General features: G+C 36.2%; 1 protein-coding gene across 1 annotated transcript; it reads right to left on the reverse strand.

The window, feature by feature from the left end:
* Positions 1-1045: 1045 nt before the first annotated feature.
* LOC112054187 (carbonic anhydrase 1) lies at positions 1046-27159 on the reverse strand. The gene is made up of 5 exons (XM_024093878.2): positions 26873-27159; positions 9120-9311; positions 6267-6484; positions 2004-2225; positions 1046-1255 (listed from the first exon to the last, which is right to left on the reverse strand). The coding sequence occupies exons 1-5, from the start codon at positions 26907-26909 to the stop codon at positions 1127-1129; spliced, it is 798 nt and encodes a 265-aa protein (XP_023949646.1). The 5' UTR covers positions 26910-27159; the 3' UTR covers positions 1046-1126.
* Between the last annotated feature and the right edge of the window lie 366 nt (positions 27160-27525).

Genomic DNA, 27525 nt, shown 5'->3' on the forward strand with positions numbered 1-27525 from the left:
TTTTCTCAACATTTCTCTTCACTGCTCTGCTCCTATTGATCGTAGCGTAATGAAAAGTATACTATAACCTGCCCAGGAGTATGTAGAATAATTGTACCAAGTTTCGTTAAAATCCGTCCAGTAGTTTTTGTTTCTATAAGGAACATACAGACAGACAGACAGACAAAAATTTTACTGATTGCATTTTTGGCATCAGTATCGATCACTAATCACCCCCTGATAGTTATTTTGGAAATATATTTCATGTACAGAATTGACCTCTCTACAGATTTATTATAAGTATAGATGGAAGCCCATTTCCAACTGCAACATTCGACAGACGCTTTTTATTGCAGTCTTACCTAAGGAACAGTAGATATATCATATACTTATTAAAATTAAGTGGAACTGTACATATTCGTGTAGAATCTTGAATCTATTTCATTACAATGCCAAGTGGTCGCAGCTAGTCAGTAGGTAGCTAAAATTACATATTTTAAAATCATGATTTCCACGATTTGAAAGAAAAGAACAAAGACAAAGAAGTGGACCAGCTGTGACTGATTAGCAAAGAGTAATAGAAAAACTTAGCAAACCACTCAATAGATTGTTAGCTTATACTCCGCGCCACGAAACAAGTCCCGTAAACGCGGCGCTAATGTCTTAATGCCGCTCTTTGTCATTTGGTAATGGCGGTCTTATTGTTATTTGTGTAAAGCCATAGAATACATACGTAGTAGTTAGGTCCTACCAGATAAAAATGCGGGTGTGGGTGGGATACGGGTCTCGAGGCTATGCCTCCTTGCCCGGGTAAGGCGCGGGGAATCTTGGTTCCCGGTCATGTTCTCAGCCCCTTTCGGGGCTGAGGCCTTTTGGCCTAAGGGTAGTAGTGGATGTCAATCAATGTGCTATAATTTCTCGCTATCCTGCGCTGGGGCATGTGCAAGTAAGGCGTCAGGCGCTGTCAATATTAGTTCAGGTTTTAGTCGCGGGACTTCTTTCGTGGCGCGGAGTCTATCTTTTTGATGACATATTAACTCGAAAACTTCTACAATTTTGTGGGGTTAAAACAGGGTACAACTTGAGAGTTCTTTCATAATTCCTGGCACAATTTCTCATGGTCGCGTTAGTTGTAACGCCGGGAGTGTTAGTTGATGCCATAGTCGCGCAACTCGCGGTTGCCGAGCGGCAGCGTCGGCCGGTAGTTGTGCAACACTTCCATCGCTTCTACTCCACAGGACGCCTCGCCGCAACGCAGCTTTCGCATTAACGCCAACTGCAATACAAGTAGAATGTTTCATTTCATACATCCTTCAGCCTTCTGCCTTCAGCAGGCTCATTTCACTAACATTGACATATGTAAGTTAACATATTAAACGAAATTGTGATTCTATGTAACGAATGTCATCCGGAGACTACTGATAACCCTTCGTGGATATAATACAGTAGGTGGATGACATTTCACAGTTGATTTGACTTTATTTTAATAGGTTGTAATTTGTAAATAAAGACCAAATTGGTGAACAGGCCAGCTGATGTTGATGATGTACCCCATGTACTTAATTAGTACCATCAATGAAAGTGATGATGATATTTATAGACGTAGATTGATCTGCTTTAGGTACTAGAATATCATTATTTTTAGGTGTCGCGATAAAGACACAACAAGACAATGTAAAACAGACTGAAATTGGCTAAAAATTTCAAATATTTACCAAGTACTTACTATAAGAACGTAAGATAGATTCTAAATTAAAGTGCGATGTAGGTAGGTATAACGAACAAAGAGACGTCGCCATGTTTTCTGTGACGTCTGTTGTCTGTGTGGTCGTATAGTCATTGCCATGCCCATGATGATATTAAAGAAATATTATATTCCTCTTTACATCATTATTGCACGATTCATTCTTCAGTCTTTTGGCACTTATCATTTAATCGATTCAAACCAACCCAACCATTTACTGAATCTTTATCTATAGGATATTGCTGTTGAAACGCCTATCAAACCATAATATTTTCCTTACCTGTTCTGCAGAAACTTGAATAGGCTCCTTGAAGAGTATCCAAGTGACGGACTCAGTGCAAGGCGGCGTGGTGAGGGAGCCGGGGTAGGTCCAATACGCGGTCTGCTTTGGCAGCAAGTTGGCGGGGTTCAGGGGCTCAGAGAACGTCACCTTGTCCCCTCGATGCTGGATGTATGGCAGTAGCTTCACTACCTTTTCAAGTTCTGCGTGTCTGGAGCCAACCTAAAAATGAAACAATAGGGTTAATCAAATATTTACGTTAAGTTTGTGTAAGTATACCAGATTCCAGCATGGACCTATTAAGACTAACTGGACTGCGTACTCCCGACCTAATAACGAGCCAAGGAAGGGTATTAGGATGTCGGTGTCTTTCTAAGGGTGACAATAGAACAAGATATTAATGAAAACGATTGGAATGTGATTACTAGTGTGTGCGAGCCCTGGGTCGGAGTACTGAGCTTTTCTTTAATCTAATAAAGAAAATTCTCAGCCTAATAAAGAAAAGTCTCAGAAATGGGAAGGTATTATTTCCCCGTGTCCCGGAGAACACGTTAAGCCGCCGATTGCGGTGATTATCATTAATATCTGATAATAATTATTGTTACAGACCCAAAGATTACCACCCTAAGCTCTCGAACATTTTTTTAGTGGCAGTGGCATTTACTAGGTACGTACAAAATGGTAAATGGGTAGGCTATGACAAGGCATGTCGTAATCAGCAGACACGCGTAGGTAACGCTCTTGCACCTAGGAGGAAATAAACCAAGTAGGTATATAAATTTATTTATACTTCTCAGCTAAATGTCTCGCTTATTTTCCTCACAAATTACAGCACTAAGGAGTATACACCAATTTGTTATGCGACTCCATAAAAATAAATTGAGAACAAAGAAAGCATGAATAAACATTATTTGACACTTAACATCTAAAACGCTTTCGTCGTCACGAATGATAAACTGTACATTGTGTTGTGTTTGTTAGCATTGAAAAGAGCATTTTGTTATCGCGAATTTGCTTTAAGTAACTTGCTTTACTCGCAAGTAGTCATCGTAAACAGATTAAAACGTAGGTTATATATTCGCCTTCACCGCAGCCTTGCTACACTGCACGTGGTATATTCGTATATTGATCTCACTGTAAATGTTTATGTACTTATCTACATTATGTATGTGTGGGAGAAGTTAATACTAAAAGGATTGCATTGTGAGGCTTCTCTGATGTAACTAAACAACGTTTGTTTACCTACTACAAAGAGACGTTTATCTCTTTGTTTTTAAACAAGGAACAATTGCTGCACTCTTCAAGTTGTTGTATATTCTTAGTTACCGTTTTATCTGACCCACAAAGGATAACTACTTATTGTGGGAATCTAACAGCTTTTCCAATATCATTTTCCGAAAACCTAGGTACTTTGATACCTTAGGTAATAACAGCTTGCAACGTTGTTCATACGCCATTATCATCAACAAGAAAGGCAAACTTGGCCGCAGTGTTCTCTTTTTGAACGTAGGTAAGTACCGAAAAACTAAATTGTCATCGTTCTTACAGAAATATAAAATAGCTTTAGCACTGAACTTTCTTTTACTCTGACTGAACGGTCAGGTAAGTACCTAGACATGTGCCATTGACAAAATACTGAATACCTACATATTACGAGTACGTAAGTTTCAAATCAAAACCAGAGTAAAATTGGCAGAACTGACAAAGCGTTGCCAAATCATACGAGTAAGCTCAGTCAATGAAACTTTGGTAGGTAAGTATTTTGATGATTAACGAGATCTTAGCACTGCAGGACATAGACCACTTCTGGTTTTAGGTACTTACAAACACGACGATTCTGAACCGAAAGGTTGCGACTCGATAGTAAACAACAAGTCAGTAAATAAAAAGGTTACCTAATAATAATTATTTGGTTTAATGGAGTTTAAGTGTCTTATCATAGTAAAACTGTTTTATAAGAGTTATAGCTATAGTTTATGATTTATTATCATAACATAGTGTGGCAGTTGCATTCAGCGCCCGTAGTGCATCGAAACATGATTGGGAGCATCCGTCACACATTAGGTACACACGCAATTCAGGCGCTAACACAGTGTTAACTGTTGGCTCAGAATACATAAAACACTAGAAGCCACGTTTAGCCGTCATTATACGAGTAAAGCAAGCATTGTGTCCAAAAATTGTACCAACATGGCTTATACAGAGTGACTTATCGCTTTTTCGTGAAATTACACCAAAAAAGAGTAATTTCAACAGCTTCATTCCTGTGCGCGATTACACCTTCTGGAGTTTTCTGTATTCTGTGACTGTACCACGCGTCTCTCATAATAATAAATGCTCCTGGCATAATCGTTCCAACACATCGGGCGTTTATACTCTGTATGAATTTGCTCTCTCCGCTTCCGCGTACCACTTTCTCTTCATTTCCACGCTTTAATTACTTGTGTATATAGATAGGTACATTTTTTTTAACTGATCACCGATAAAATAAATGGTTTATTGACATTTTTGAAACCAAGCTTTAACTGCTTCTTTTACGAGACTAATATAGTTTCTTCTTTAAATAAGCGATAGATCTGAGTTGTGATTACTGCAAATATAGCTAATACTTAATACCTACCTAAATCAAAGACTTCTCAGACTTGAAACAATCCATTGAGCTGTTCCGACTTAATCAATGATAACACTTTTCTTAATTTAGAAACTCTTTATTGGATCTTTTGATCTTGAAATTGAATTGAAAAAAGATTACCTACTTACTTTCGGAGATATCTTCTGTATTACCTCAACGATAGTTCATAAAATAAAAAGAAAGCCAAATATATCTAATCTTATACTACATATAATAAGAGCATAATAAAATATCTTTAATTCTTTATATATTTCATTAAGAAATTGTTAGCGTGTCATTTAAGAGATCGTTAGCGCGTTTCTGTGAATATTGAATAGGCATATAGATATTTATTATACAGCTATTTACCAAGGATGTTATAACGTTAACACTTAGTACAATAATGGTAACTACTAAGGCTTTGATCTAAGATGACTGATAAGGATGACGCCGTTCGCTTTAATAAGTTTTGTTGCCGGAAATATTATGTTTAGCATGCAATAAAATCGTTATTACCTCTTTCTATGACAAAGTTGCATGGCTATAATATATTGGTAGGTAATATACTACTATGTATTATTTAAAGGGGAAGAGTTGGTTTGTTTGTATGTTTGTTTTAACGCGTTTATACCTATTGCGTTTACATTTAGAACTTCTTAGTACTCTCTATTCTCTGGAATTTTATTTGGGAGTTAAAGGATTTATTAGAATCTGATAATCTGATACGAGTGGTTTAATTATATTTGCTTTCTCAAGGTAATAAGCCAGAGACACAAAATTAAGGTTCCTACTTTACAACATAAATATATACACTAATATTATAAAGAGGTAAAGTTAGCGAGATTGTAGAGGTTTATGTAATCTTTGGATATAGTATGCCGATTTTGTAAATTATTATATCACTAGAAACTTAGATAGCCATTGTGAGTGTCATAACTTATATATGCTATACGAGTATTTTATCCTCGTATTCTCACGGGAACGGAAACTACGCAGGTAAAATCGCGAGGCGTTGGCTATTGTTTATATTTTGGACTAGCTGACGCCGCGTGGTTCCCGTTTCCGTAGGAATACGGGGATAATATATAGCCTATAGCCTTCCTCGATAAATGGGCTATCTAACTAGCTATTAACTATCTAACTATTCTAACTGAAAGAATTTTTCAAATCGGACAGTTAGCTTCTAAGAGTAGCGTGTTCAAGCAAACAATCTCTTCAGCTTTTTAATATTAGTATAGATTGGGAGTTGATTGTGAGGTACTCGTAGATGACGCTCATCTCATACAGTATTCATATGATGATCGTTATCATTATCAACCCATATTCGGCTCACTGCTGAGCACGAGTCTCTTCACAGAATGAGAAGAGTTAGGCCAATAGTCCACCACGCTGGCCCAATGCGGATTGGCAGACATTACACAAAGAAAATTCTCTGGTATGCAGATTTCTTCACGATGTTTTCCTTCACCGTTTCACACGTAGTATTTAATTTCTTAAAATGCACACAACTGTAAAGTTGGAGGTGCATGCCCCCGGACCGGATTCGAAGCCACACCCACCGGAATTGGAGGCAGGGGTCATATCCTCCGGGCTATCACATATGATGATTATGATGTTAAAAGTGGTTAATTATTTCAGGTAAGGTTATTTACCATCAACAATACTCCGAGTACAGCGAGCCCGTCAGTCTGTCCGGCCGCCTCAGCGAAGCTGCCGTACTTGGACGTGTTCCAGTGCACCAGATGCAGCTCGCCGGAGAACGAGCGTCCGTCGACCGTGTGCTCCGAGCCCTCTCCGTTGACGGCCCCCCAGTGACAGTGCCACTGCTCCAATTTGTACACGTCCGAGCCCAGTGGACCACCGCGGAGCTCTGAAACGAATTTGTCATACACGTGAATAGGCTACTTGCCGCTTTTGTAAACAGTGTTTAAACTGAAGTTTGGAAGTGTTATAAGCTATATTTTACTTTGTCCATTCCAAAGATTGGCAATTTCAAAGCATTCTATGGATTCACCGTGCAGGTGCCGGATCCATCGCGTGGTAGAGAGAAAGACACCAAACAAAGTCCAGGACTTGTAGGATTAACGAATTCCTTGACGATCGATCAACACTCCCCTTCTCTGCTCGTGTTGTTCTCCCTACCTATCCAAATTTGGTAAGATCTTATTAGAGCATTTATTTATTTATTTAATTTATATAAATGAAAAAATATCTACGTAAAATTTTTACTGCCGAAACACATCAAGCAAGTGACGTCATTCACAGAGATAACAGCGTGATTGGCGCTTGCAGTGACGTGATTTCGCAGTGACGTGACCGCAAGCGCCAATCACAAACCGATGCCTTGTAGCGAATGACGTCACAGTTTATGATTGGCGTTTGCGGTGACGTGATAAAAATACAATTTGGTTCATAAAAATATTACAATTACGAGATTATTTTCACAAATAAAAATTGTTATTAGAGTTTCTAGGCATCTAAACTGCCTATATGCAAAAAATCTTCTTAGTTTTGTACAGCAGGCGAGTAGCCTATTGCAACGCCAACGATAATTTGTCGAACGGTGATAGTTATTTGTGCTACTTTCACGTATTCCCTAAGATTTCGCAAACTGTACAAAAGATTTTGATAAATGAGATGTCGTTGGCTTCCTCTTGGCGTTTCGAGTGTAATATTACGTCATCGGTCGTGACCATGTGTTCGTTACAGACACTTTTTTTTATAATAACACAGATAATACGGCCACGCCCACTGTGTGAGTGTAAAAGCGTGCTTTTTCTTTTGTTTTTACGGGCTTTACGCTAAGAGAGTGAGACGCGCTATGTCTTGACCGAAAACGGGTACCGAAATAAATTTTTTGGCACAAGAGTAATTTGTAGCAAACTAATCTATAATTAAACAAAACATTTTTGTAATTTCTAGTAGGGCATTTGCAAGCACTCCCTTTAAATATTGTCCTAAAGCAGAGATGGTTGAGTCTAAACTAAACTAACATTGCAATCTAATCCTAGCGAATCTTCTATTTCTAATGCGTTAGTATAGATATAACACAATTCAGCAATGAGACTTAATAGATAGACATTATTGATGAATGTACAGTGTAGGATATAGTTATATAGCCTTAATATAGCCTGGATCTATTACTATTGCTAATCATTTAGTCGATGCAATTCCTTTTTGATGGTTCCTCGTACCTAATAGCACATAAAACATATGCCTATAGGTAATTTGAGAAAAATCGTTTAAGCTTCCTTTACAATTAGTCATACGGTATGGAAACGGAACCCTTACTTGAATCAATATCTGTATCATGAAATGTAATTGATGAAAATATATGAAAGAGGGTCGCAAGTGAGTCACCGGTAGGAACCGGTGGGGGACGTTCGGCGCGATGGAATTGCAAATTGGCATGCATTTAGGATAAGTGTGTGTTTCCACGTTTAGTGGAACGCTGCTCTGTTTAGGCCTACTTTTATATTCCATCCTCACTTACATGACATGTAGTACAAAAGCCTCCGAGAGTCAGTAAGAGATACTTTATTTTATGATACCGTATCGGACCGTAGTTTTGGAAGGTAGAAGGTTTCCAGGACCCAGATTCTAAATTTACAAGTATGAAAAATGTATTTTTTTTATCTCCATATCTTTTAAATATAATATTCCCATTCCCTTCGAACTAGTCGGAAAATACTGCATTAGAAGTAGGTACGACAATAGTCCAGCGGGCCGGGGATCGAACCAACTTTTGGTGATGAGTTTGGCCGCTATACCGTTGAGCTATTGAGGCTTTAATTCTTTCTACGAGATATCATGAGGAATCATGTATCCAGTCGCCAGACTCTTAATTTAGTAGCAACTCTTCTCTAGAGATCTTTATAGTCCTTCTTTAAAGTTATCTACAATGATATTTCTCGAAGGGATGTCGCGAAGCTAACTGCGCGACTGTGTAAAAGTTTGTTTGAACAATGATTGCTGTTGTATAACTAGCTACTTTTATTGTAGAAAAGTACCTAAACGAGTTACTTAATAAGCCACCATATAAGCCTTTCCATTGATTGACCGACAGTACTATACCACAGATTAAAGAATAATAGGCATATAGAACGCACGGAACAAGACGGTGTCGCAGCCGTTCCAAATAAAAAAATCCAAAACGAATACATTCTTGAGTCAGAACGACACGAAGCGTCGCATCAGTAATTTTCAATATTATTCAAGAAAAGTGGCGTCTTATGTTTTTCTGTTCACAAAAACTAAAGAAATAAGATGAAGTTTTTTTTATTGGTAATTATTAATTATTACGAGAATATTAATTTACGTAATTGATGTTAGTGTTAAATTTAGAAATATAAATTATGAAAAACGTTTGTATATGCGGATGTCAAAAAGAAGCGTGGCGTTTGTTTTTTCAAGGGTTCAAGGGTTCACCACTCTGCTTGTAGAGACTCTTTCTGGATATTCTTTGTTCTGTGTATAATAAAATACCAAATTAATAAAATCCATACCAGAGTCATAGCCGTTTTCATCCACCCTCCAGCAGTATCCAGGGTTGACGATGGATCGTGGGTGGTTGACGGAGTAGCGCCATACTAGGGGCGGCGCCTTCCCACTGCTGGTCGCACGTGTTGTGTCGATATCCACTGGACTTTGGCGAGCGCCTCTCGCTTCGGGGAACTTTTCCACCCACGTTGCTGGCCCTGCAAAAGAAGTTTCACTTTATTAATCTGTTGTTATCAAAGTCGAGAAACGTTTAAGAAGAAATAAATCTTTATTTAAGCTTTAAAAAAGTTTACTACCAATATTCCGGTTTGAAGGGTGTGATTGTCAGTGTTATTGCAGGCACACGGGGTTTTTTTTTCCTGATTGTGTAAGTGCCGTAGGCTCCTTATGGGACCTCAGCGGCGTCACCGGGGGGTTTGGGCGAGTGCAGAAGCATCGCCTGATGGAGCCCGAAGGCAGAAGAAGAGTAGATGAGCGGAACGACTCTCTAAGGGCGTCTCCTCTGAGACTCGGACCTCGACTTAGAGGGCCGTTCGGGAAGGGTGTTTTGGCCTGAGTGTATCAGTCCAAGCGCCCCCGAGATCGTGAGTTAAAAAGCCCACGTCTGGATGACGTCAGATATCGGGGACCTCGTCTTCGCCGGCGAAGAAGCTGTGTAGCTTGTGTTTGTGTTGCCTGGGAAGCATTGTCGTTCGTTATGTCATCGTCAGGATCGTAAAGGACGTTTTTGGGCGTCTAGATCTACAATCAGCGTTGATATCGGCGATGTAGCTGCAAGCCTCAACCACTAGTTGGTTATTGCGCACAAACCACGGAGCGCCCGTGACTTGTACACGGGGTTTGCTGTGCCCGTAGGCTTGTAATTGTTTGTAACTAAAATGTTTCAACTGTCCGTCGTCATCAACCCATATTCGCCTTACTGCTGAGTTCGAGTCTTCTATCAGAATGAGAGACGTTAGGCCAATAGTCCACCACGCTGGCCCAATGCGGATTGGCAGACTTCACACACGTAGAGAATTAAGAAAATTCTCTAGTATGCAGGTTTCCTCACGGTGTTTTTCCTTCACCGTTTGAGACACGTGATATTATTTAATTTCTTAAAATGCACATAACTGAAAAGTTGGAGGTGCATGCCCCATCATGAATCTACACCTACCGGAATTGGAGGCAGAGGTCATATCCGCTGGGCTATCACGTGTAAATGAGGTGAAACAATGAAATTATTGCATTTTCGCGTATCTATTGTCTAGATAACTTTAAGATTTTGAAGCGTACTTCTCGAACGCAAATATATACTTATAATTTAATTGTTTAAGATAATAGTAAGTCTTTGGTGACAGTATATATCCTTATTATCAACGTATAAAAATCCTTTCGAATAACAACAGAAGCTGCGATAAGAACGTTTGCATTGTTTGTGAAATATGAGACTTGCGATAGTGTCAACAAGACGGTTTGGACGTTGACGGCATCACGCGAGTCTCAGGTCGGTTCGCTAAACGCATGCAATAAAGGTGAACGCCCACTTATCCGATCTGAACGCGTCGAACGAAACGAATTTTAGGATTCTGAATATGAAAGGTGACCGCTGGTTCGGATGATTCGACTCGAAGGAAGGATGTGAGATTTCTAAAATTCGTTTCATTCAGTTTGACTTGTTCGGTTTGAATATGTGTGCATTCAGCTTAAAGACTCGTATAAATAAGAGAGCTCCATCTATAATCGTTACACGATACCATTACTAAAAACTGTTTAAAATACTAATTTAAGAAGAATTTAAAAATCTGAAAGAACATATATAACTTGGCCTTTTTCAAAGTCAACTAAATAAGTTTTAGATAATTAATTCATTATGTATCTTCTACTTGAGTTTGATCCAATATTTACGGGACACTCTGTATGAAAGAAAAGCGGGATAGTGCAAAAGATTTTTTTTCATTATGTATGCCTACTCGTGTGTCCTGCAGTGGACGTCCATCGGCTGATATGATGATGATGACGATAACTACGATCTCACCTGATGTTGTGACAGTACACTCTAAGATGGTAGCGGAGACATATATACCCATAATTATTTAGTTATTATATATTGATCAAATATTCTACGCAGAGTTACACCGGAAGCTAATCGCTAGGTGGTAGGGTAACCAACATGTAACCAACCATAGTGAGTCTAATTTAGAATTTATCTATATAGCTTCGCAGTTTGGATTTGCCGCGTTGCCATAACCAGCTCATGACTAAGGGCCCCGTATAAGTTCGAAACTAGTCGGGCATACTCTGACCTCTATCACGTGAGTTTTAGCCGTGTTTTATAATCAATTAATAGTAAAAGTATTTATAGCGTTGGTCTATTGTCGTACCCACTCCTAGCACAGTCTTTCCCGATTAGTTGGAGGGGAGTTGCCATATATTTTTATAATATGACCAATATTCCCAATATTGGTCATATTATAAAAATATATGATTTAAAACAAAAAAAAAAGTCTACCACACGTTTTGCTTGGATCTGGGAATCGAACCTAGGGTCACAGAAAACATATAGGGTCATGATTAGTAACAGAGAGATCGACAAAAAAAAATACTAACGTACATTAGAAAACTTTTCACTTTGAAATGTCTTTTGACGACATTTCTGAAATATTCATTTTCTCCTGTAAATATTATTCAAATCAGTCACTAGGTTATAATTTAGGGCGGCCGGCATGAGATGAATGAGTAACGGAGATGACAGACTGATATGTTATCTTATCTGCTAAGCTTCCACTCCAACCCACGCCAGATTTAAAGCTAATAATACTTTTATAATGATAAATCACCACAGCCGTCATAGTTTTACCAAGAATGTTATTACACTAGATAAACCTAAACCTAAGTATTACCTGCTTTTACTTATCGCTATAGGTACATTATGTTTAGGTACTATTTATTCCTATACTCGTAAGTTTTTGTATACTTAAATCAATCTTTTCATAATACCATCATTGTATTTTACTTTAAAGTTGTTCTTTTAAAAAGATTAATAGTTTCTCCAACATAACAAGTATAAAAAATTGGTTCCCATTAACCCATTTGGCATCACAAGGTGTTTAAAAACAGACGGATTATCTTCAACGTTCGTTAATTTTAAAAGATAGTTAGTATTATTTTCAAGTGTTAATTATAAACTTACGAGTATCTAAACTAAAAGCAGACGCTCAAGACTTTGTTCACTTTATTATTTGAAAAATAACACCAGCATAGTTTTTGAAAAAACTCCTCAACTTTTTGCTAAAATTAAGCCGTAGAGCTAGGGGTACATACTCGTACTATGTTCCCAGCCTCTGTTATTATCGTAGTACTCATATAGAAGAGGTACAGTGACCGACAACGCTTACCTAGGGAAAACAAGCTAGGTACACTCGTCTTCGGCGGCGAAGCCGAGGATATCTGACGTCACCTACCCCCCCAGCCAAGTGGCACGTCGATTCTCTTTTTACGCTTCGAAAACTAGAAAGATGTATGGGAATGACATTTGCTATCGACAGGTCACGTGATCAAGATCATTCCCATACATTTGTCTAATTTTCCAAGCGTTTGCGATCGCAGAAAGAGGATGGACATGCCACTTGGCTAGGCTGGACGTGGGTTTTTTTAACTCACGATCTACTCACGGGCGTCCGGAGTAATACAGTCTCGGCAAAACACCCTTCCAGAACGACCTTTTAGTGTCAGTCTAGAAGTCGCGGGCGTCCGCTAGATAGGTATAAATATGGCTGTTTTATAGTAGTCACGTGGTACAATTTACATTCCAATGTAAAAAACCTCCATTGAAATATCATTTTTGGTTTAAAATCACTTATCGAATTTCGGCGAGTGTGACATTGCAAGCTGCAAGGTCACATAACCTTGTCGCATGAAACAACAAAAATTCTATTACCTACATTCAAGCGGAAAGGTCGCCCAATAAACGTGGCGTTACCGGTAGGTACGTACCTACGCATTTAGGATAGGTGCTGTGTCGTTAATGGACTAATATTTAATTTGCATACAAACGCGTATTGTTGACAATATACCTGCGCTGACTTGAGCATTTCAAGTGATCGTAAGTTTGCTAGACACTTGAATAGGCAAGCAAGCGAGTCAACACTAACTTTTTTTTTTATTTTAGTATAAAGTTGTAATTAACATTAGTTGAGCAGAACACAATATTACAATTAACACAGTTGCGCTATATTACTCAGACTAAATACATAAGGACTAGTATCGCACCCAAATTCAGGAACAAAATTTTCTGCCATTTTCTAAGGAAAACGAGCTTAGATTTCATACATATCTTATACTAAACTAGCAGTTTTTGTTAGTTTTTTACGCCATTTAACTACACAAAAAGGTATTTTTACGGAGGTCTTTAAACGATGGACACGATTGTAAACTATGAAACATCGATTCTATAGAGACCGTGTTTATAATCGAATAAGATCGTTGATCATATACTTTGACAGGAAAATAGTGTCTTGCGAGGCAGGTCTTTATCTAATTAGTCTGAGCTATATTACGAGCAGGTTCACATAACAATTTTTAATTGAAATCAAGGCAGGGGCGTAGCTACCACCGTATCAACAATGATACGGGGCCAGTCGTCAGGTTTTAAAACACAATTGTTTTTTTAAATTTTCCTCTGTACATATACAGGCTGTCCTGTAAGTTTTATTCATTAATTGCGGGACACCCTGTAGGAGAAATCATGTCCTCAGTCGCCAGTCACTTGGTTTCGCGGCATCCCTTCCAAAAACACCGTTAGGTAAAGATCAACTTTAAGGGAAGCTAAGTAGTCCGAGTTGATAAATGATCTCCTCCTCTCTAATACATAGATAATTTATATTATATTTATAATACAAGTAGCTACATAATATTATGAATATTATTATCTACGAGGGCAGTAGACCGTAGCACTATTATAGCGCTCAGGGGTCAAAATACAATATACTCGTATTATTAGGATTTAAATCAATAAGTAAGTAATGCTATTCAGTATTTACGTTGTTTGTATATTTTCGACAAGTAAGCAATTATGTGGGTAGGTAGACATTATCACTCACTCTGGGTTTAAATCCCTTTATCATATTCATAAGCGTTTCAATGCTAGAAGTATGTAATGTATAGTCTGGCAAGTTTGTACAGTCTCCCATGATATGCGACAGGGGGAAAGTCTGCGCGGGTGTGAAATCGTACGTACGGGGAAGTGACGTGCATCAGTCGTGGGTTTTCATTCATCGCTACACGCCCCCCGGCCCGCGCGGAACATCGGGAGTGTTACGAACGAAGTTGCCAAGCTATACGTCTACAAAATTCACATTATGCCAGACTTAGCTTAGTCTTTATTTGTATAAGTAAGTAGACGTTCTAAAGTAGATAAACCTGATTCAAAGATGCCGTGGGAATCATCTGAAGACGGTCTCAATACACTTACTGGCGTATAGACAGTAAGTATATATAGTTAATTGCATAAACATAAACCGGTGTATTGAATAAATATTTCAAGGAAGATTTATGAGACCACAATTTTAGATTGAAGTTCTTTCATCTATGCGATTGTTGTTTATACAGCTGTAAGAGCGAATAAATAGCGGTTACATGTTCATGTTTAGATAGAAAACTATTAAGTGTCTATTTTATTCCTATATGATTACGGCTAGGGTTGATAAAATAATTAATTGGGAACTGGGTCATTACTAGTGATGCCGAATGTTCATAGCTGGTCCGCCCATCCAATAGACTAGTTGACACGTCTTCACGTCACATCTTTCTACTAGACTGAAAAAAATATCACATTTTTTTGAGACACGATTAGTGTTTACATGAAAATTTTAATTGTTAAATATTTTTTTGACAATACGAGACAAAACGCCTGTCAGCCATGATGGTCGACGTGGATATTTCAACTGTTTCATGGCGTTACTTTAACAAGTCCTTTACAAACGGAGCGTTTGACAAAAATATTAGATAACAAATTAGTTTGACGTTTAGTACATCAAGTAACATTATGACGTCATAAAAATAATTAATTTGAAAATACATAATTTTTAAATTAAGTTTTTGATGAAATCCATAACTTAATAATTAATCCATCCATGTACTACACGAAATTAATATTTATTAAATTTAATATGAGTCAACTATCCAATTGGAACAGGCATATGCCTTCTGTGGGGAAACTAACATCAAGTCCTAAAAAGTTTTCAGCAAATCCTTGCGATGCGTAGCAGACCGTTTAAACTCTAAATTAAATAACTATCTGTCTTTAATGTCGGTACATATGTACCTAAATTAAATATTACCTAAGCCATTACTCAGTTACAGTAGGTAGCACAAGCTTGTATTCTAAACTACAGTACAGAATTATAATATGCGTCATTTTAATCAATTTAACCTAAGAATAAACCACTTGAGAACAGAAAAAAAATTCAAGTACCTTCCTATACAACAAACACGTGTCTACGTTAAAAGTAAAATAATAAAAACTATTTATTCTGTAGCAGATGTAGAATGTAGATGGACGCTGAGTCGCTCACGGATGCCCAAGACGAATATGATCATAGTAATGTTTACGAAAATATTCTCTTTTATTATGGGCGCGGCAAATACTTCATCTAATAGAATTGTGGATACACGATAAACGTTTTAGCAGCTATTGGCTTTCTTTAATATTTATATCAATGAGTGTTTTATTTATATAGGTAGACTCCCTACAGTCTACACCTATCATAAAAAAACGAGCCAAGTGTAGCCATGCGGACTGTAGGATTCTGTAATGCATGTAATCGTCTAAGAATGAGGGATTTTGTTACTAAACTTTGCTTAAAGGATTTGTACGAAATTTTCCTTGTCCAATTAGGCACATTTTGTAAGTTTGCCGACTAGGTACAACAATTTAGATTTAACTGTAAACTCTACTTGGCTGTGATAGATTGTTTGAAGATTACTCCTTTAATAACGATTTTCATATTTTGTTACACCGATTACGTATTGGTTTTAAATGACTATTATTATCAAGTACATAATATATCATTTTACTTTTTAATCGAGATATATGTATATTTCAGATTTTCTCCATTCAAATTGTGTAGATAAATAACAGTAAATCATCATCATATTATAGATATCTAATAACTACGTAAGAAATATTATGTATGGCTGATTTATAAAATGAAGCGAATGCACTTTGACCCATATATTCACTTACAATTATTTAATCAAATACCAATAGGAATTGAGAATTGAATTCAATTGAAACGTGTGTTAGGTGTTTACTGTATAATATTATATTGTATGCCTGATGAAAGTTATAAAATTAGAAATGTAGAATGTAATTGCTGAAATTTTGTTATTATTCATTGCTTATTCCCTAACATCTGGCTGCCCTAGGCCGGGCCTACTGGGCCTTAGGAAAATCGCCATTGCATGCAGCTATTTACATAATATCATATTCTACATAATGGTAAAGACAGCAAAGGCAAAAGTTGAGTAATTTTAATAGAGAATATAATAATACAATGATTCCGCCTGAACACGGCGATATACCTACTGCTTGTCCAAATGTCATTTGATATGACATGAACGCATTTAGTTGTAAAAACTACGAACAAATAGCTCCCAATAGTAGTGTATGTTAATTCGTGAATTCTGACGTCACTAGCTGCGATGGTGGATGGTCAACTTTTTTGCCAGAACAAGAACCGCTACGCGCTGCGGTCGCAGACGACCTCGGCCTTGTTGATTTAATAATGTTTTTATATCTATGTATTCACTTCATAGTAAAAAGTAGTCTGTATCCGCGATTTTTTATGGATAGGATATGGAACATTCAATAAATGCAGGTTGAAGTGAATCGCATGCTGAGGCCCGCATTGCTAGAGCCACAGTTTTATGTTGCGTAATGGAAAATTAATTTAAGATAACGATTTATTAATATTTATTTTTCAAGGAAAAAAGGAATCGCCTTCAAACTATACAATTATATGCCTACCTACTGAATGAAATACTAATAGAACTCTAAACTCTGAACTCTAAACTAACTAAGTTAGTAGATAGTTTCGCTCTGAGTCTGAGATTTTAAGGATCTTGGAAAACTTCGACCATATAATCTACTCTTACAAACTTAACTATGTGTCGAATACCGAACCTCACTTTAAGAAGTCGTTTAAAAAACGAAATTATGATTAATTAGGAATAAATTGTTTCTTTAACAATTAATCTCTTAATATCTTTTATTATTTGGTTCCCCTCCAACGACGAGAATATTCCAGTGGGTTTATTCTCAATCTACGAAGATCTTCATAAAAATAATTTACTTACGAGAGCATGATGGACCCTTAGTACAGCCTTGACCTAATAGTCCAGTAAATGAAGAATAAGACTTAATTTAAGCTTACGCTTTCCGGGGGTCTTTAAGTAGAATAACCATAGCTTGGAGACCTCATTATGCTACTCATATTCTTAAGATAAAAGTAAGATGTCAGAAGTAAACTCTGAACGAGTTCAAAAGCACTTTCTGTGCCATTTTACCTTTGCGATAGGGAGGGGCAAGAGTCTAAAGAGTTACAGTGAGCGATTAAATTTTTCTATAGATTCCCTAGAATCTCGTAGAAACAAACTTGACCTAACATTTCTATTTTAAATCTATAATAAAGTCGATTGCCCCTACTTCTTCAAAGTTTTAATTTCAAAGTGTGTATTTTCCATTAGCCTAAATGTTGTCTAATTAAAATGTAAGGATGATACTCTTTCCCATTACACTACCTACTTCCAATCATGCAAATCTAATCTTGTACAATAGTAGATACGTTTGTCAATGAGCTTTTTGTCGTGTATGAACACAATTTCAATAAATTTTGATAGTAGTCGCAGTAAAGCTTTATTTTTGCATTAAACGCATTTAATTAATTAATCCTTTTAATTTTATTTCTCAATTTATTTTATATTTAAATAAAGCCCATTTAAACTGAAATAATCAACGCTTTGATTAGCGACAACGCAATTATTTTGCACCTATTCATAAAATTTTATTACTTACATTTGGCATTCGGTCACGTTTTTATTAGTTTTATTCACGAACCAAATTAATTTGTTGATTTGCGAATGAAAAACGATTAGTGTCAATTTCCGCGTTGGAACTTGGAAGTTGGAACGTTTACGTCGAGGTCACTGCGACTTAAACTCTCTCGATTAAAGATGCACGCGCACCCACGCGTCTTAGCAATCAGTTTTCATTTAAACGATCAGTTTACAGAACCAGATAATAGTAGGTTAATTAATTTGCAGTACCTACGCCGTGATCAGTACCTATATCATCAGCAGCATCCTATTTTAATAGTCCACAAGGCCAAGCCTGGAACATCATTATAGGAAAATGAATTTGCAGCTTAGACCCAAGACTCTGTTTCAATACGGGTTAGCGGGCTATAGCTTGGCAAGTTCGATGATGACACTTCTATGATATACGGGGCGACGGGAGGAAAGACTGCGCGGGTGGGAAATCGTGCGTGCGGGGACGTGAGGTGTATCAGTCGTGGGGTTTTCATTCATCGCTACAACCCCCTGGCCCGCGCAGGTCATTGGGAGTGTTACGAACGTACTTGCCAAGCTATAATGTTTGACCCTGGAACGATCACTATCAGATGTGCATGACAATGACCGGGACCGACGGCTTAACTTGCTCTCAGAGGCACCGCGTGTAATACGACCATCTCCCCAAGCGTGCGTCTCACTCACACTTGACAGAAATGATAACTTAAACCTGCTGCCGTATGCGTGAGAGAAAGGTAAGCCAAAGTAGCGTTGTAACGCGTTACACGAAGTGGTTTACCCTCCTATAATAGAAGCTTACAAACTTTGCCTCTTTATAATATTAGTATGGATATAGATTAAGTTTAGTATTATAAATAATGACGTAAACCTAAATAAATAAAATTAATATTTTTAAAACACAAAAGGTACTATATCTGCTTATATATAGAAGATAGATATATGGTGTCGCGGACTTTTTTGTAGAACTTTTAAAGATACATAAAGCCTCCATAGATTAATTTCAATTTTTTACAATGGTTAAGGCAGCGCATGCGAATAAGTCTGCTTAAGAGGATTTTCGGTCCGACCTGTGTAACAAAAACTGTGTTAACTATGTATGATACCAATAATATATATAGCCTATAGAATGATACCAATAATATATATAGCCTATAGAACTCCCCGATAATGTAGCATTCTACTAGTGAAAGAATTTTTGATATCGGACTAGTAGTTCCGAAGATTACCCCATTTAAAGAATATTACAAACTTACAAACTTTGCCTCTTTATAATATTAGTATAGATAATATTAGTATAGATAAATAATAAAGGCCCATTTTGGGATTTGGGTTCTTTACATAGAAGTGTTTAAGTATTATTTCATTGTTTATTATTTAAACTCAGCTACAGCTTACTTTATAACGCAATATTTTATAGAACCTCATAAGCTATCGCCAACTAAAAGTGACATTCTTGTGTTTCTATAAATCTAATAAGCACTTATATAAAATGCTCGTGTCGTGGTATTTGTTACCAAACTCTCTCCGATACGGATGAACCGAATGTTACGAAATTTTATGTGAATGTCGGATAAATCTGTGAATCGCGTTTTCATACCCCTTAACCAAAGGGTGCTCAAAACGTTGTTTTGAGGCAAAACAACGTTTGCCGTTTTTATAATTATAATATTGTTAGACAGGCACACAAACATCGAATAAGTACTTAGGTACATAGTGATCGTAGCAACTTGCATGTAATTCTATCCTTTGAACACGTTCTGAAGTGGGCATATAACCGTAAAAGATTACTATGAATTACACTTGTATGTGTCTACCTGAGTCATGTGTCAGCATAAAATACCTAAGTTGAGGTACTATACCTATAAGTTGCTATTTGATTTACGAATGATAATATTTTGATTATTGTAGTTTTTCATAATTAAGTCAGTATTATCACAGGTTTTATCCTACTAATATTATAAACGCAAAAGTTTGTATGGATATTTGTTTGGATGTTTGTTACTCTTTAGCGGCGCAACTACTCAACCGATTTAGCTGAAACTTGGAATGGAAATAGATTTTAATCTGGCTTAACATAAAGGCAATTTTCATCCCGGAAAAATCAATGGTTCCCGAGGGATTTATGAAAAACTAAATTTCACGCGGACAAAATCGCAGGCGTCCGCTAGTAACACATAAAAAACTGTTGTACAATGTATTGTTTTACAAAATATTGAAAACCATAGACAATCCATACTTTATCCGCGTAACGCATCACCTAGCATTTATTTCGTTCTATGGTGATTTAGAACTTCTGTAATGTTTGACACTATAATAATTATATTAATGTTATTACGCCGGACTTTGTTTTTACTTACGTACTACGTAAAACAGTCTGTGATAAATATTTATAGCTAATGTTTATGTGGGAATAACCTACACTTGTAAACTATATTAGGCACTCAAACCAAATCGGACATTTTAACTGGTAGGTGGATTTTAAATGAGTCCTAACTCGTACCTCATAGCGCAACTAAAAACAATAGCTTCGAAGTTTTTGCGCTAACATTTTTTTCAAGGCGTTGTTTGTTTTTATTCTACGGTCTTTAGAGGATTTATTCACTTAAATCGCTTATGGACCATAACAGACAGCGTAACTCTGCTGAATATCTTCATAAATTATTGGTAGGCTGTATTACCATGAATAAACCATATTACTACTTACATGTCTATTCCCTCCTCCTTGTTAGAAAATTTTGTTAAATTGTACCTATCTACTTATCCAAAATATTTATTACTATCTTTATATAGATAGTTATTAGGTTTACCCAAGTGAGTTCATACATATATATTTTAAATAACGAAGTAACGTTCGCGGGTTCGTTTACGTAAAATTCAGTTTTCCACCAGGGACCTATAGATTTTTCCGGGAGAACAAGAAGCCTGTTGCTCAATAAGTCATCGTTACAGACAATAGTCTGGACAAATAGACAGATAGGTTTTTTAGGTTAGTTTAGTGTAAATAAATATTTAAGCACATGAGAAAACAGAAAACATTTTCTTTCTTATATATTATTTATGTATTGATTCGCAACCTATCCAACCAACAAAATAGGTACTATACATTGAATTTCAAAATGTAGCTCATGACCTAATACATTTTAAAACGAGCAATTAGCTTGTTCAATCAAGTTATTCCTTCAATGCATACAATCTTCTTATTCAGTCATACACTTTGCGGTCTCCAACAGCACACACTTTGGTTAGAATAACAAATTATTATCTACACGCAACTCTCAAAAGGTTTAATGACATAAACAATGGTTGTCTCTAGTATTTTGTATCCATTTATTCTTGCGATGTTAAGGAAGTTAAGTGTAAGTTACAAGTTACAACCTTCACGGTCGGTAGTTCGCAAACAAGAAATTAACTCTGCTGCTCCTAAACTTTTTGCAAATTTGTGTTTCAGGAAAATTTTGCAGCATAAAACGCTTGAATTTGCATTTATATAGCGATGTTATGGTAAATATTACTACCAAACACTTCTTGACAATCTAAGTTTATTTACAAATATATTTTACAACTAGCGACTCGCTCCGGCTTCACACAGGTGCTATGTAGATAGATACTTTTATTATGATTTTTTTTTATTCTTTACAAGTTAGCCCTTGAGTACAATCTCACATGATACTAAGTGACTATGTAATCTAAGATGGAAGCGCACTAACTTGTTAGGAGGAAAATGAAAATCCCCCTTTCGGTTTATACACGATATCGTACTGGAACGCTAAATCGCTTGGCGGTACGGTTTCGTCGATATGGTGGTAACTAGCCACGGCCGAAGCCTCCCACCAGCCCTAATGATTAGTTTATATTACAGAACATCTCTATGGCGCACCCAGAGCCCGCTGCCAATCGGCATCCGCTTCCGATTTATAAATCTCGAACATATTATAGTATATGTACTTTTTATCATATAAATCTCTCTTGTATCAATACAGTCAAAATCATAATAATCATTGCTCAAAATAGCATTAAAATCCGTTAAATAGTTTAAAAGTTTTAAGCGAACATCCGGCGGAAATGACTTAATTTTGTACCTACTATGTAATGATATACATATAAAAATAATAATAGGTAAATCATAATTCACATTTACAAGGTTTGTTTTTATAGAAGACCTACATTACACCTACATGCAAGCAAATACTAACTTATTGTTAAATATTAAACATATTTTTAACAAAAAATTAAAAAAAAAAATTTTTCTCTATTAAAAATAATTGCAACGTTAAATGACAAATTGTTATGCTCGTTAGAAGTCTGCAATGATTTTCTTATGCGCTCTGCCGTTAATCTACTAATTAAAGCAAGCACGTTATGTACTTATATGTATACATATACATATATATAACGCTTATGCTTACGTTATGTACTTATACATAACGCTATCTAAATAGCCTACGACGTACGTACGACGTAAGTCGTTAAAGCATACACTTACTTCAAATATAATTTCCTTCTAACGAATCATTGTCCGTTGTCACGAAAGTTTTATAGATGCCAATGACATTACATATGAAGTGGATGCCAAAGGTCTCCGGAAAACGTTACGAGTAAGTTAAGGGAAAATGTACCTGCATTAAAAATATTCAAATAATCACGGCGATTAAAAGTTAATTTTGCATCGTGGTTTTCCTTGCAAACGATTTTGCTCAGTTCAAGCAAGTTCCATATATAAATTTGTTGTAAACTGTGGTTTAAATTATAATAAATTGCTACCATATATTAGAAACGTACGTGAAATAATAATAAATAAGGCTTAAACTATCTGCTGGAACTTGGTTGAATTGTTTTATTTATTTAGGAGTGGGTACGAAAATAGTCCAGCCAGCGGGTTTCGAACCCGCGACCTTCCTGTGTAAGGCCGGCCCGTTGAACTATTGAGGCTTAATTTGTTACCCAAAATCATGGCTGAATTTTGGTTTGCTGGTATCATTTTATCGTTATGAGGATAACATAATAGGTAGGTAAGTATATTAATTGACTATGAAACACGGCTAAAACTAACGTGATACAACGTGAGTTTGGATCGTGCCGCGTTGCAAGAACCAGCCCATGACTAAGGGCCCCATATGGATTCGAAACTAGTCGGGCATACTCCAACGTTGTATCACGTGAGTTGTAGCCGTGTTTCATAATCACATAAAATGAATAACACTCACGATAGTTTAAATTCTAAAATAATAGGTATATTATGGCACCTAAACTAAACCTATTTGGCCGAGACTGATTATAACCTGTATTAACACACACCTAACACATTAACACAGCCTTTTTTTCCCCGGAAAATTCCATGGTTTCCGCGGAATAAGTGAAAAACTGAATGTCACGCGGACCAAATCGCAGGCGTCTGCAATCAGGCCATTATTTAAATAAGCTCATGAAAACGAAGGGCGTCCGGTCTCCGGCAGTGGTGGATTTACCATTAAATATTTGTAATTGCAATTTTATTGACACAATTTAAGGTAATTGTTTTGGTTGCGAACTAGGCTACCTATCGAATTTCAGAGTTCAGTGATTCTGCAAAATCAATAGCCTACTGTCGGCAAAGGAGATGGTCCAAAATTGTATGGAGCCCAGGATGTCATTGTACCCTAGCGGAAATAAAAGAAGATTTTTAACTATTTTTGATTATACAATTCGGATTTACTTTAATTCTTTCGAAATAATATTAATTATCTCCCAAGAAATGCAACAGTAATTAATAAGGGTAATAATGGCGGATAGATGACGTTTTCAATGCAGTAATCGATTTGACGTTTGCTGTCAATTGTCATGTCATAGTTGCTTTAGATCAGCATCTTGACTTATCTCAAAAACTTTAAAACTGAGTTTTTATTTTATTTATTTCTTTTTATTTATTTAAATTTATTCACTTTAATAAATTTTAATAAAATCTTTGTATTTTTTAAATTTTAATGATACGGGGTACAAGAGTGGACTTGAAATGGACCATCTTCTTTGTAAATCCGCCACTGGTTTCCGGTATGGTAAGTTTGTTTTAAAATCGTTCAAAGCATTTACATATCGAGTATCGACTACATACACAGATTATTTTGAAATAAGTTTTCCCCATCGGTAGTACGTTCGAGTTTCTTAAACCCGATCAAGGCCCAAGTTGTAAAACAGAGTGAAGTTTTGCACGGTAACCGGCGGAATTACTGAACACTTTAAATAGGCCAATGCTCGCTACACGCAACGAGTATTTTTGGCGTTATTCTTGATTCGAGGTAAATGTTTTGTTTTCGAGTTGTAAAATTAAATTCAGACCACAATTTTATTTATAAAACAATTTGAATTTCGTCTGCATCATTCCGAGTAATGAGATGTCTTATTTGCATCTGCATGTACGAATAACGAAGAAAAGAAGTATCGATTAAAATAAATAATTAAAAAAATAACAAACCGGACTACATAAAATATGAAAACTGAAAAAAAAAAACAAGTTGTAACCAGAAGTTTTTTAGAAAGCAAATTGAAAACAGTCAGGACCAATATTGGATGGAATGATTTTAGTCCACCCATACTTTAATGGGTCTCAACTGTTTTCTAATTGCTTTCTACATTTGTCGAGATGAGATATATACCCTTCTTGCAGGTAATAAAGTTACATAATTAGATTACATACATACTACATACCTATGTAGTAATATGGGAAATATTATAAGCCCAATAACAAAGACCTCAGCTCCGTCTGTACGCGATAAATTTAAAACTACGCAACAGATTTAGATGCGGTTTTCGCCAATAGGTTGAGTGATTCATGACGAGGTATATAATTTATCAAGCTTTTGTGTAAATGAGTTACAATAAATATGACGATAATTATTAAAAGTGTTGGAGAAAGTCAAGCCGCCCGCGTCTGCGAGCTTTTATCGAAAAAGCTGCCATATCTCTTCGATTCCCTTTAAAAACAAAACAGTGCATGTTGGTGGCGGTAAGTCCATTAGAATATTCTTCTTTTATTATATCTACAAAAAAAGTCCGCGATAGCTATATCTAACATTAAACCAAAATTCTTACTTATAACCATTCTGTCTTCTATAAAAATTGTCAATTATAATAAAATTTTACACCGGTTTTTTCGCAGACGAAATCGCAGGCGTCCGCTAGTTCGCAATATTATTGTATGGAGATTTAAATGTTATTGTTGTTTTGCAAGAAAATTCTAGAAAAGTTCACCATAATGCTCTTTTATACATTTTTTGTATATTTTCTTCAAGTTTTTTTGTTTGTTTTGTGTCTTTAAACTACCTTTTCCTACTTCCAAGATTTAAATGTTATCGTAGCCGTTCTAAAACTTAAGAAGTCATACATTGCTTTTTGTAGTTATTTTTTTACAACTGGGAAAACCCAATGTAGGTAAGGTTGTATGTTTAATCGTATTGCCGTTGTCGGTTATTTACATCAGGTATATTTTTAATTTTTTATCCTCTTAGGTAGTTTTTACTTGTTTTTTTGTTTTACTTGTTTTACTTCTTCAGTTTTAATTATTATTTTCTCCGGGAGTATTACTCGTAGATATCTACGTCGTAGGCCAAAATAAAAAGTGCCGCACAATTAAACAAAAAAAAAATGAAAACCTGTAGTTTACAGGAGGTAATTTTTGTACTCATTATTACATCAATATTAATTCGATAGTAAAATAAATAAATTTGTATGCATTTGCTTACTGTTCGAAATTAATGAGTTAGAGTATATTTTAGCAATTTAGCATATGCATTTATTTATTTTATTTATTTAGACTTCTAAACAGTTAAAAATTTGCTCTTTATTTCTTGTTGGAAATGCATCTTATTCTCTGGAGAGAAATGGAAAATTGCTAAATGGATGGACTACTTACTTAATTTATGAAATTATGTTCTTGTTTGTGTACCAAATTTATTTGATGTACCAAATTTAAAGCGTTTAAAGTTAGTAAACTTAATAAGTATTGTTTGTTTATAGGTATCTACTACCTACTTAACAAACTATGCTATGTATGTACATCAATTTACCTCATTCCTCGTTTACTTTTATATAAATTGTAATGTTTTAGAGTAAATTCAAATATATTTACCTACTATAAAAGATCACTCGGTCTACTTTTAAAATTAATTTTAGCTAATTAGTTCTCCAACCAAAATGATAAGAGATGAAGGTTATTAATGAGATAAATGATAAAGCGAACTCCATTAAAAAATTGTGATGTGATGGATTCCGTATTTTGTATAGGAATATTATATTATCTATGATTTCATATTTATTTATTTTCATACTCATTCAGTGTACCTATTTATGATAACTAAATAATTATGTATTTATGTACACTTTCCGCATTTTATCAACAGGTGTATTGTAATTATTTACCTTACAATAATTCGACGTTATAATCGTGAAAACCCTGAAACTATAACGTCACTTAACGTATTTTAATCGTTTCTGACTCATAATTAGTTATTGTTGTTTATTAATTAACTATGAATTTATTAACAAGTAAAACCTGATGACGAAAGATGTTTCTTTATTAGGGAAAAAGTTACGAAAGTCGGATGATATTTTTTTTTACAAAACTTAAGTAGGTTTCGTCACGTGCCTCGATGTAAACAAACCGGTTCTACCTACTCGCTTCGGTTTAATAGCTTTTTTTATAATGAGGTAAACTCACCATTTTCAACCGAGTATCCCCATTCCTGGCTGGCCATTATCACCACTTTGTATCACTACTGATATTGTATCGCGTGAAAGCTGGGTGAATGTATGAGATCGTGGTTGGGTCGTGACTGCGTGCGAGTTCGCGCGGGGACTCCGCTTTATACGAGGGTCAAGCTCAGTGCACGAGGCGTACGCGGGCGCGGTCGCGGACGCGGGCGCGGGACGAGGAGAGCCTCTGCGAGAGGTGCCGCGCGCGCGCACTCCTCCGAGTCACTGGCGGCGGCGTGCGTGAGGAGCGCCTCCGGCCGGCGGCTCCGGCCTCAGCGTCAGCGCGCTCGCTGCAGCCGCTCCGCCCCTCTACGCTTTCTAATCCACCGTAATTATATAATAAACTATGTTTACACGTCAAATAGTTTGTCACATGTCAATAATATGACATATAGATTACACAGTAATTGCACATTATTACCGCTACAATTTTGTTTTATTAAGTCTAATTCGAATAGTGTTTTTGTTCTGATAATTAAAAATCATTAACTTCTTAATGTAAAAAAAATAACCATAATATTATGAAGTAATAATGTGGAGATAGTCAGACAAGCCTAAGTATTGATAAGACTTTTAAGTTTTATTAAATTTCTGCCTTTTCAAAAAATGGATTTCTGT

The sequence above is a fragment of the Bicyclus anynana genome, chromosome 1 (assembly GCF_947172395.1).
Source record: "Bicyclus anynana chromosome 1, ilBicAnyn1.1, whole genome shotgun sequence".
NCBI classification, from domain to species: Eukaryota; Metazoa; Arthropoda; class Insecta; order Lepidoptera; family Nymphalidae; genus Bicyclus; species Bicyclus anynana.

Bases quoted from the DNA above. Each gene is read 5' to 3' on its own strand.
- LOC112054187 (XM_024093878.2), bottom strand. From the start codon at position 26,909: ATGGCCAGCCAGGAATGGGGATACTCGGTTGAAAATG. The intron at 2,226-6,266 runs GTAAATAACCTT...TTTCATTTTTAG, and splicing joins TACTCGGAGTATTGTTGATG to GTTGGCTCCAGACACGCAGA. The intron at 1,256-2,003 runs GTAAGGAAAATA...CTTGTATTGCAG, and splicing joins TTCAAGTTTCTGCAGAACAG to TTGGCGTTAATGCGAAAGCT.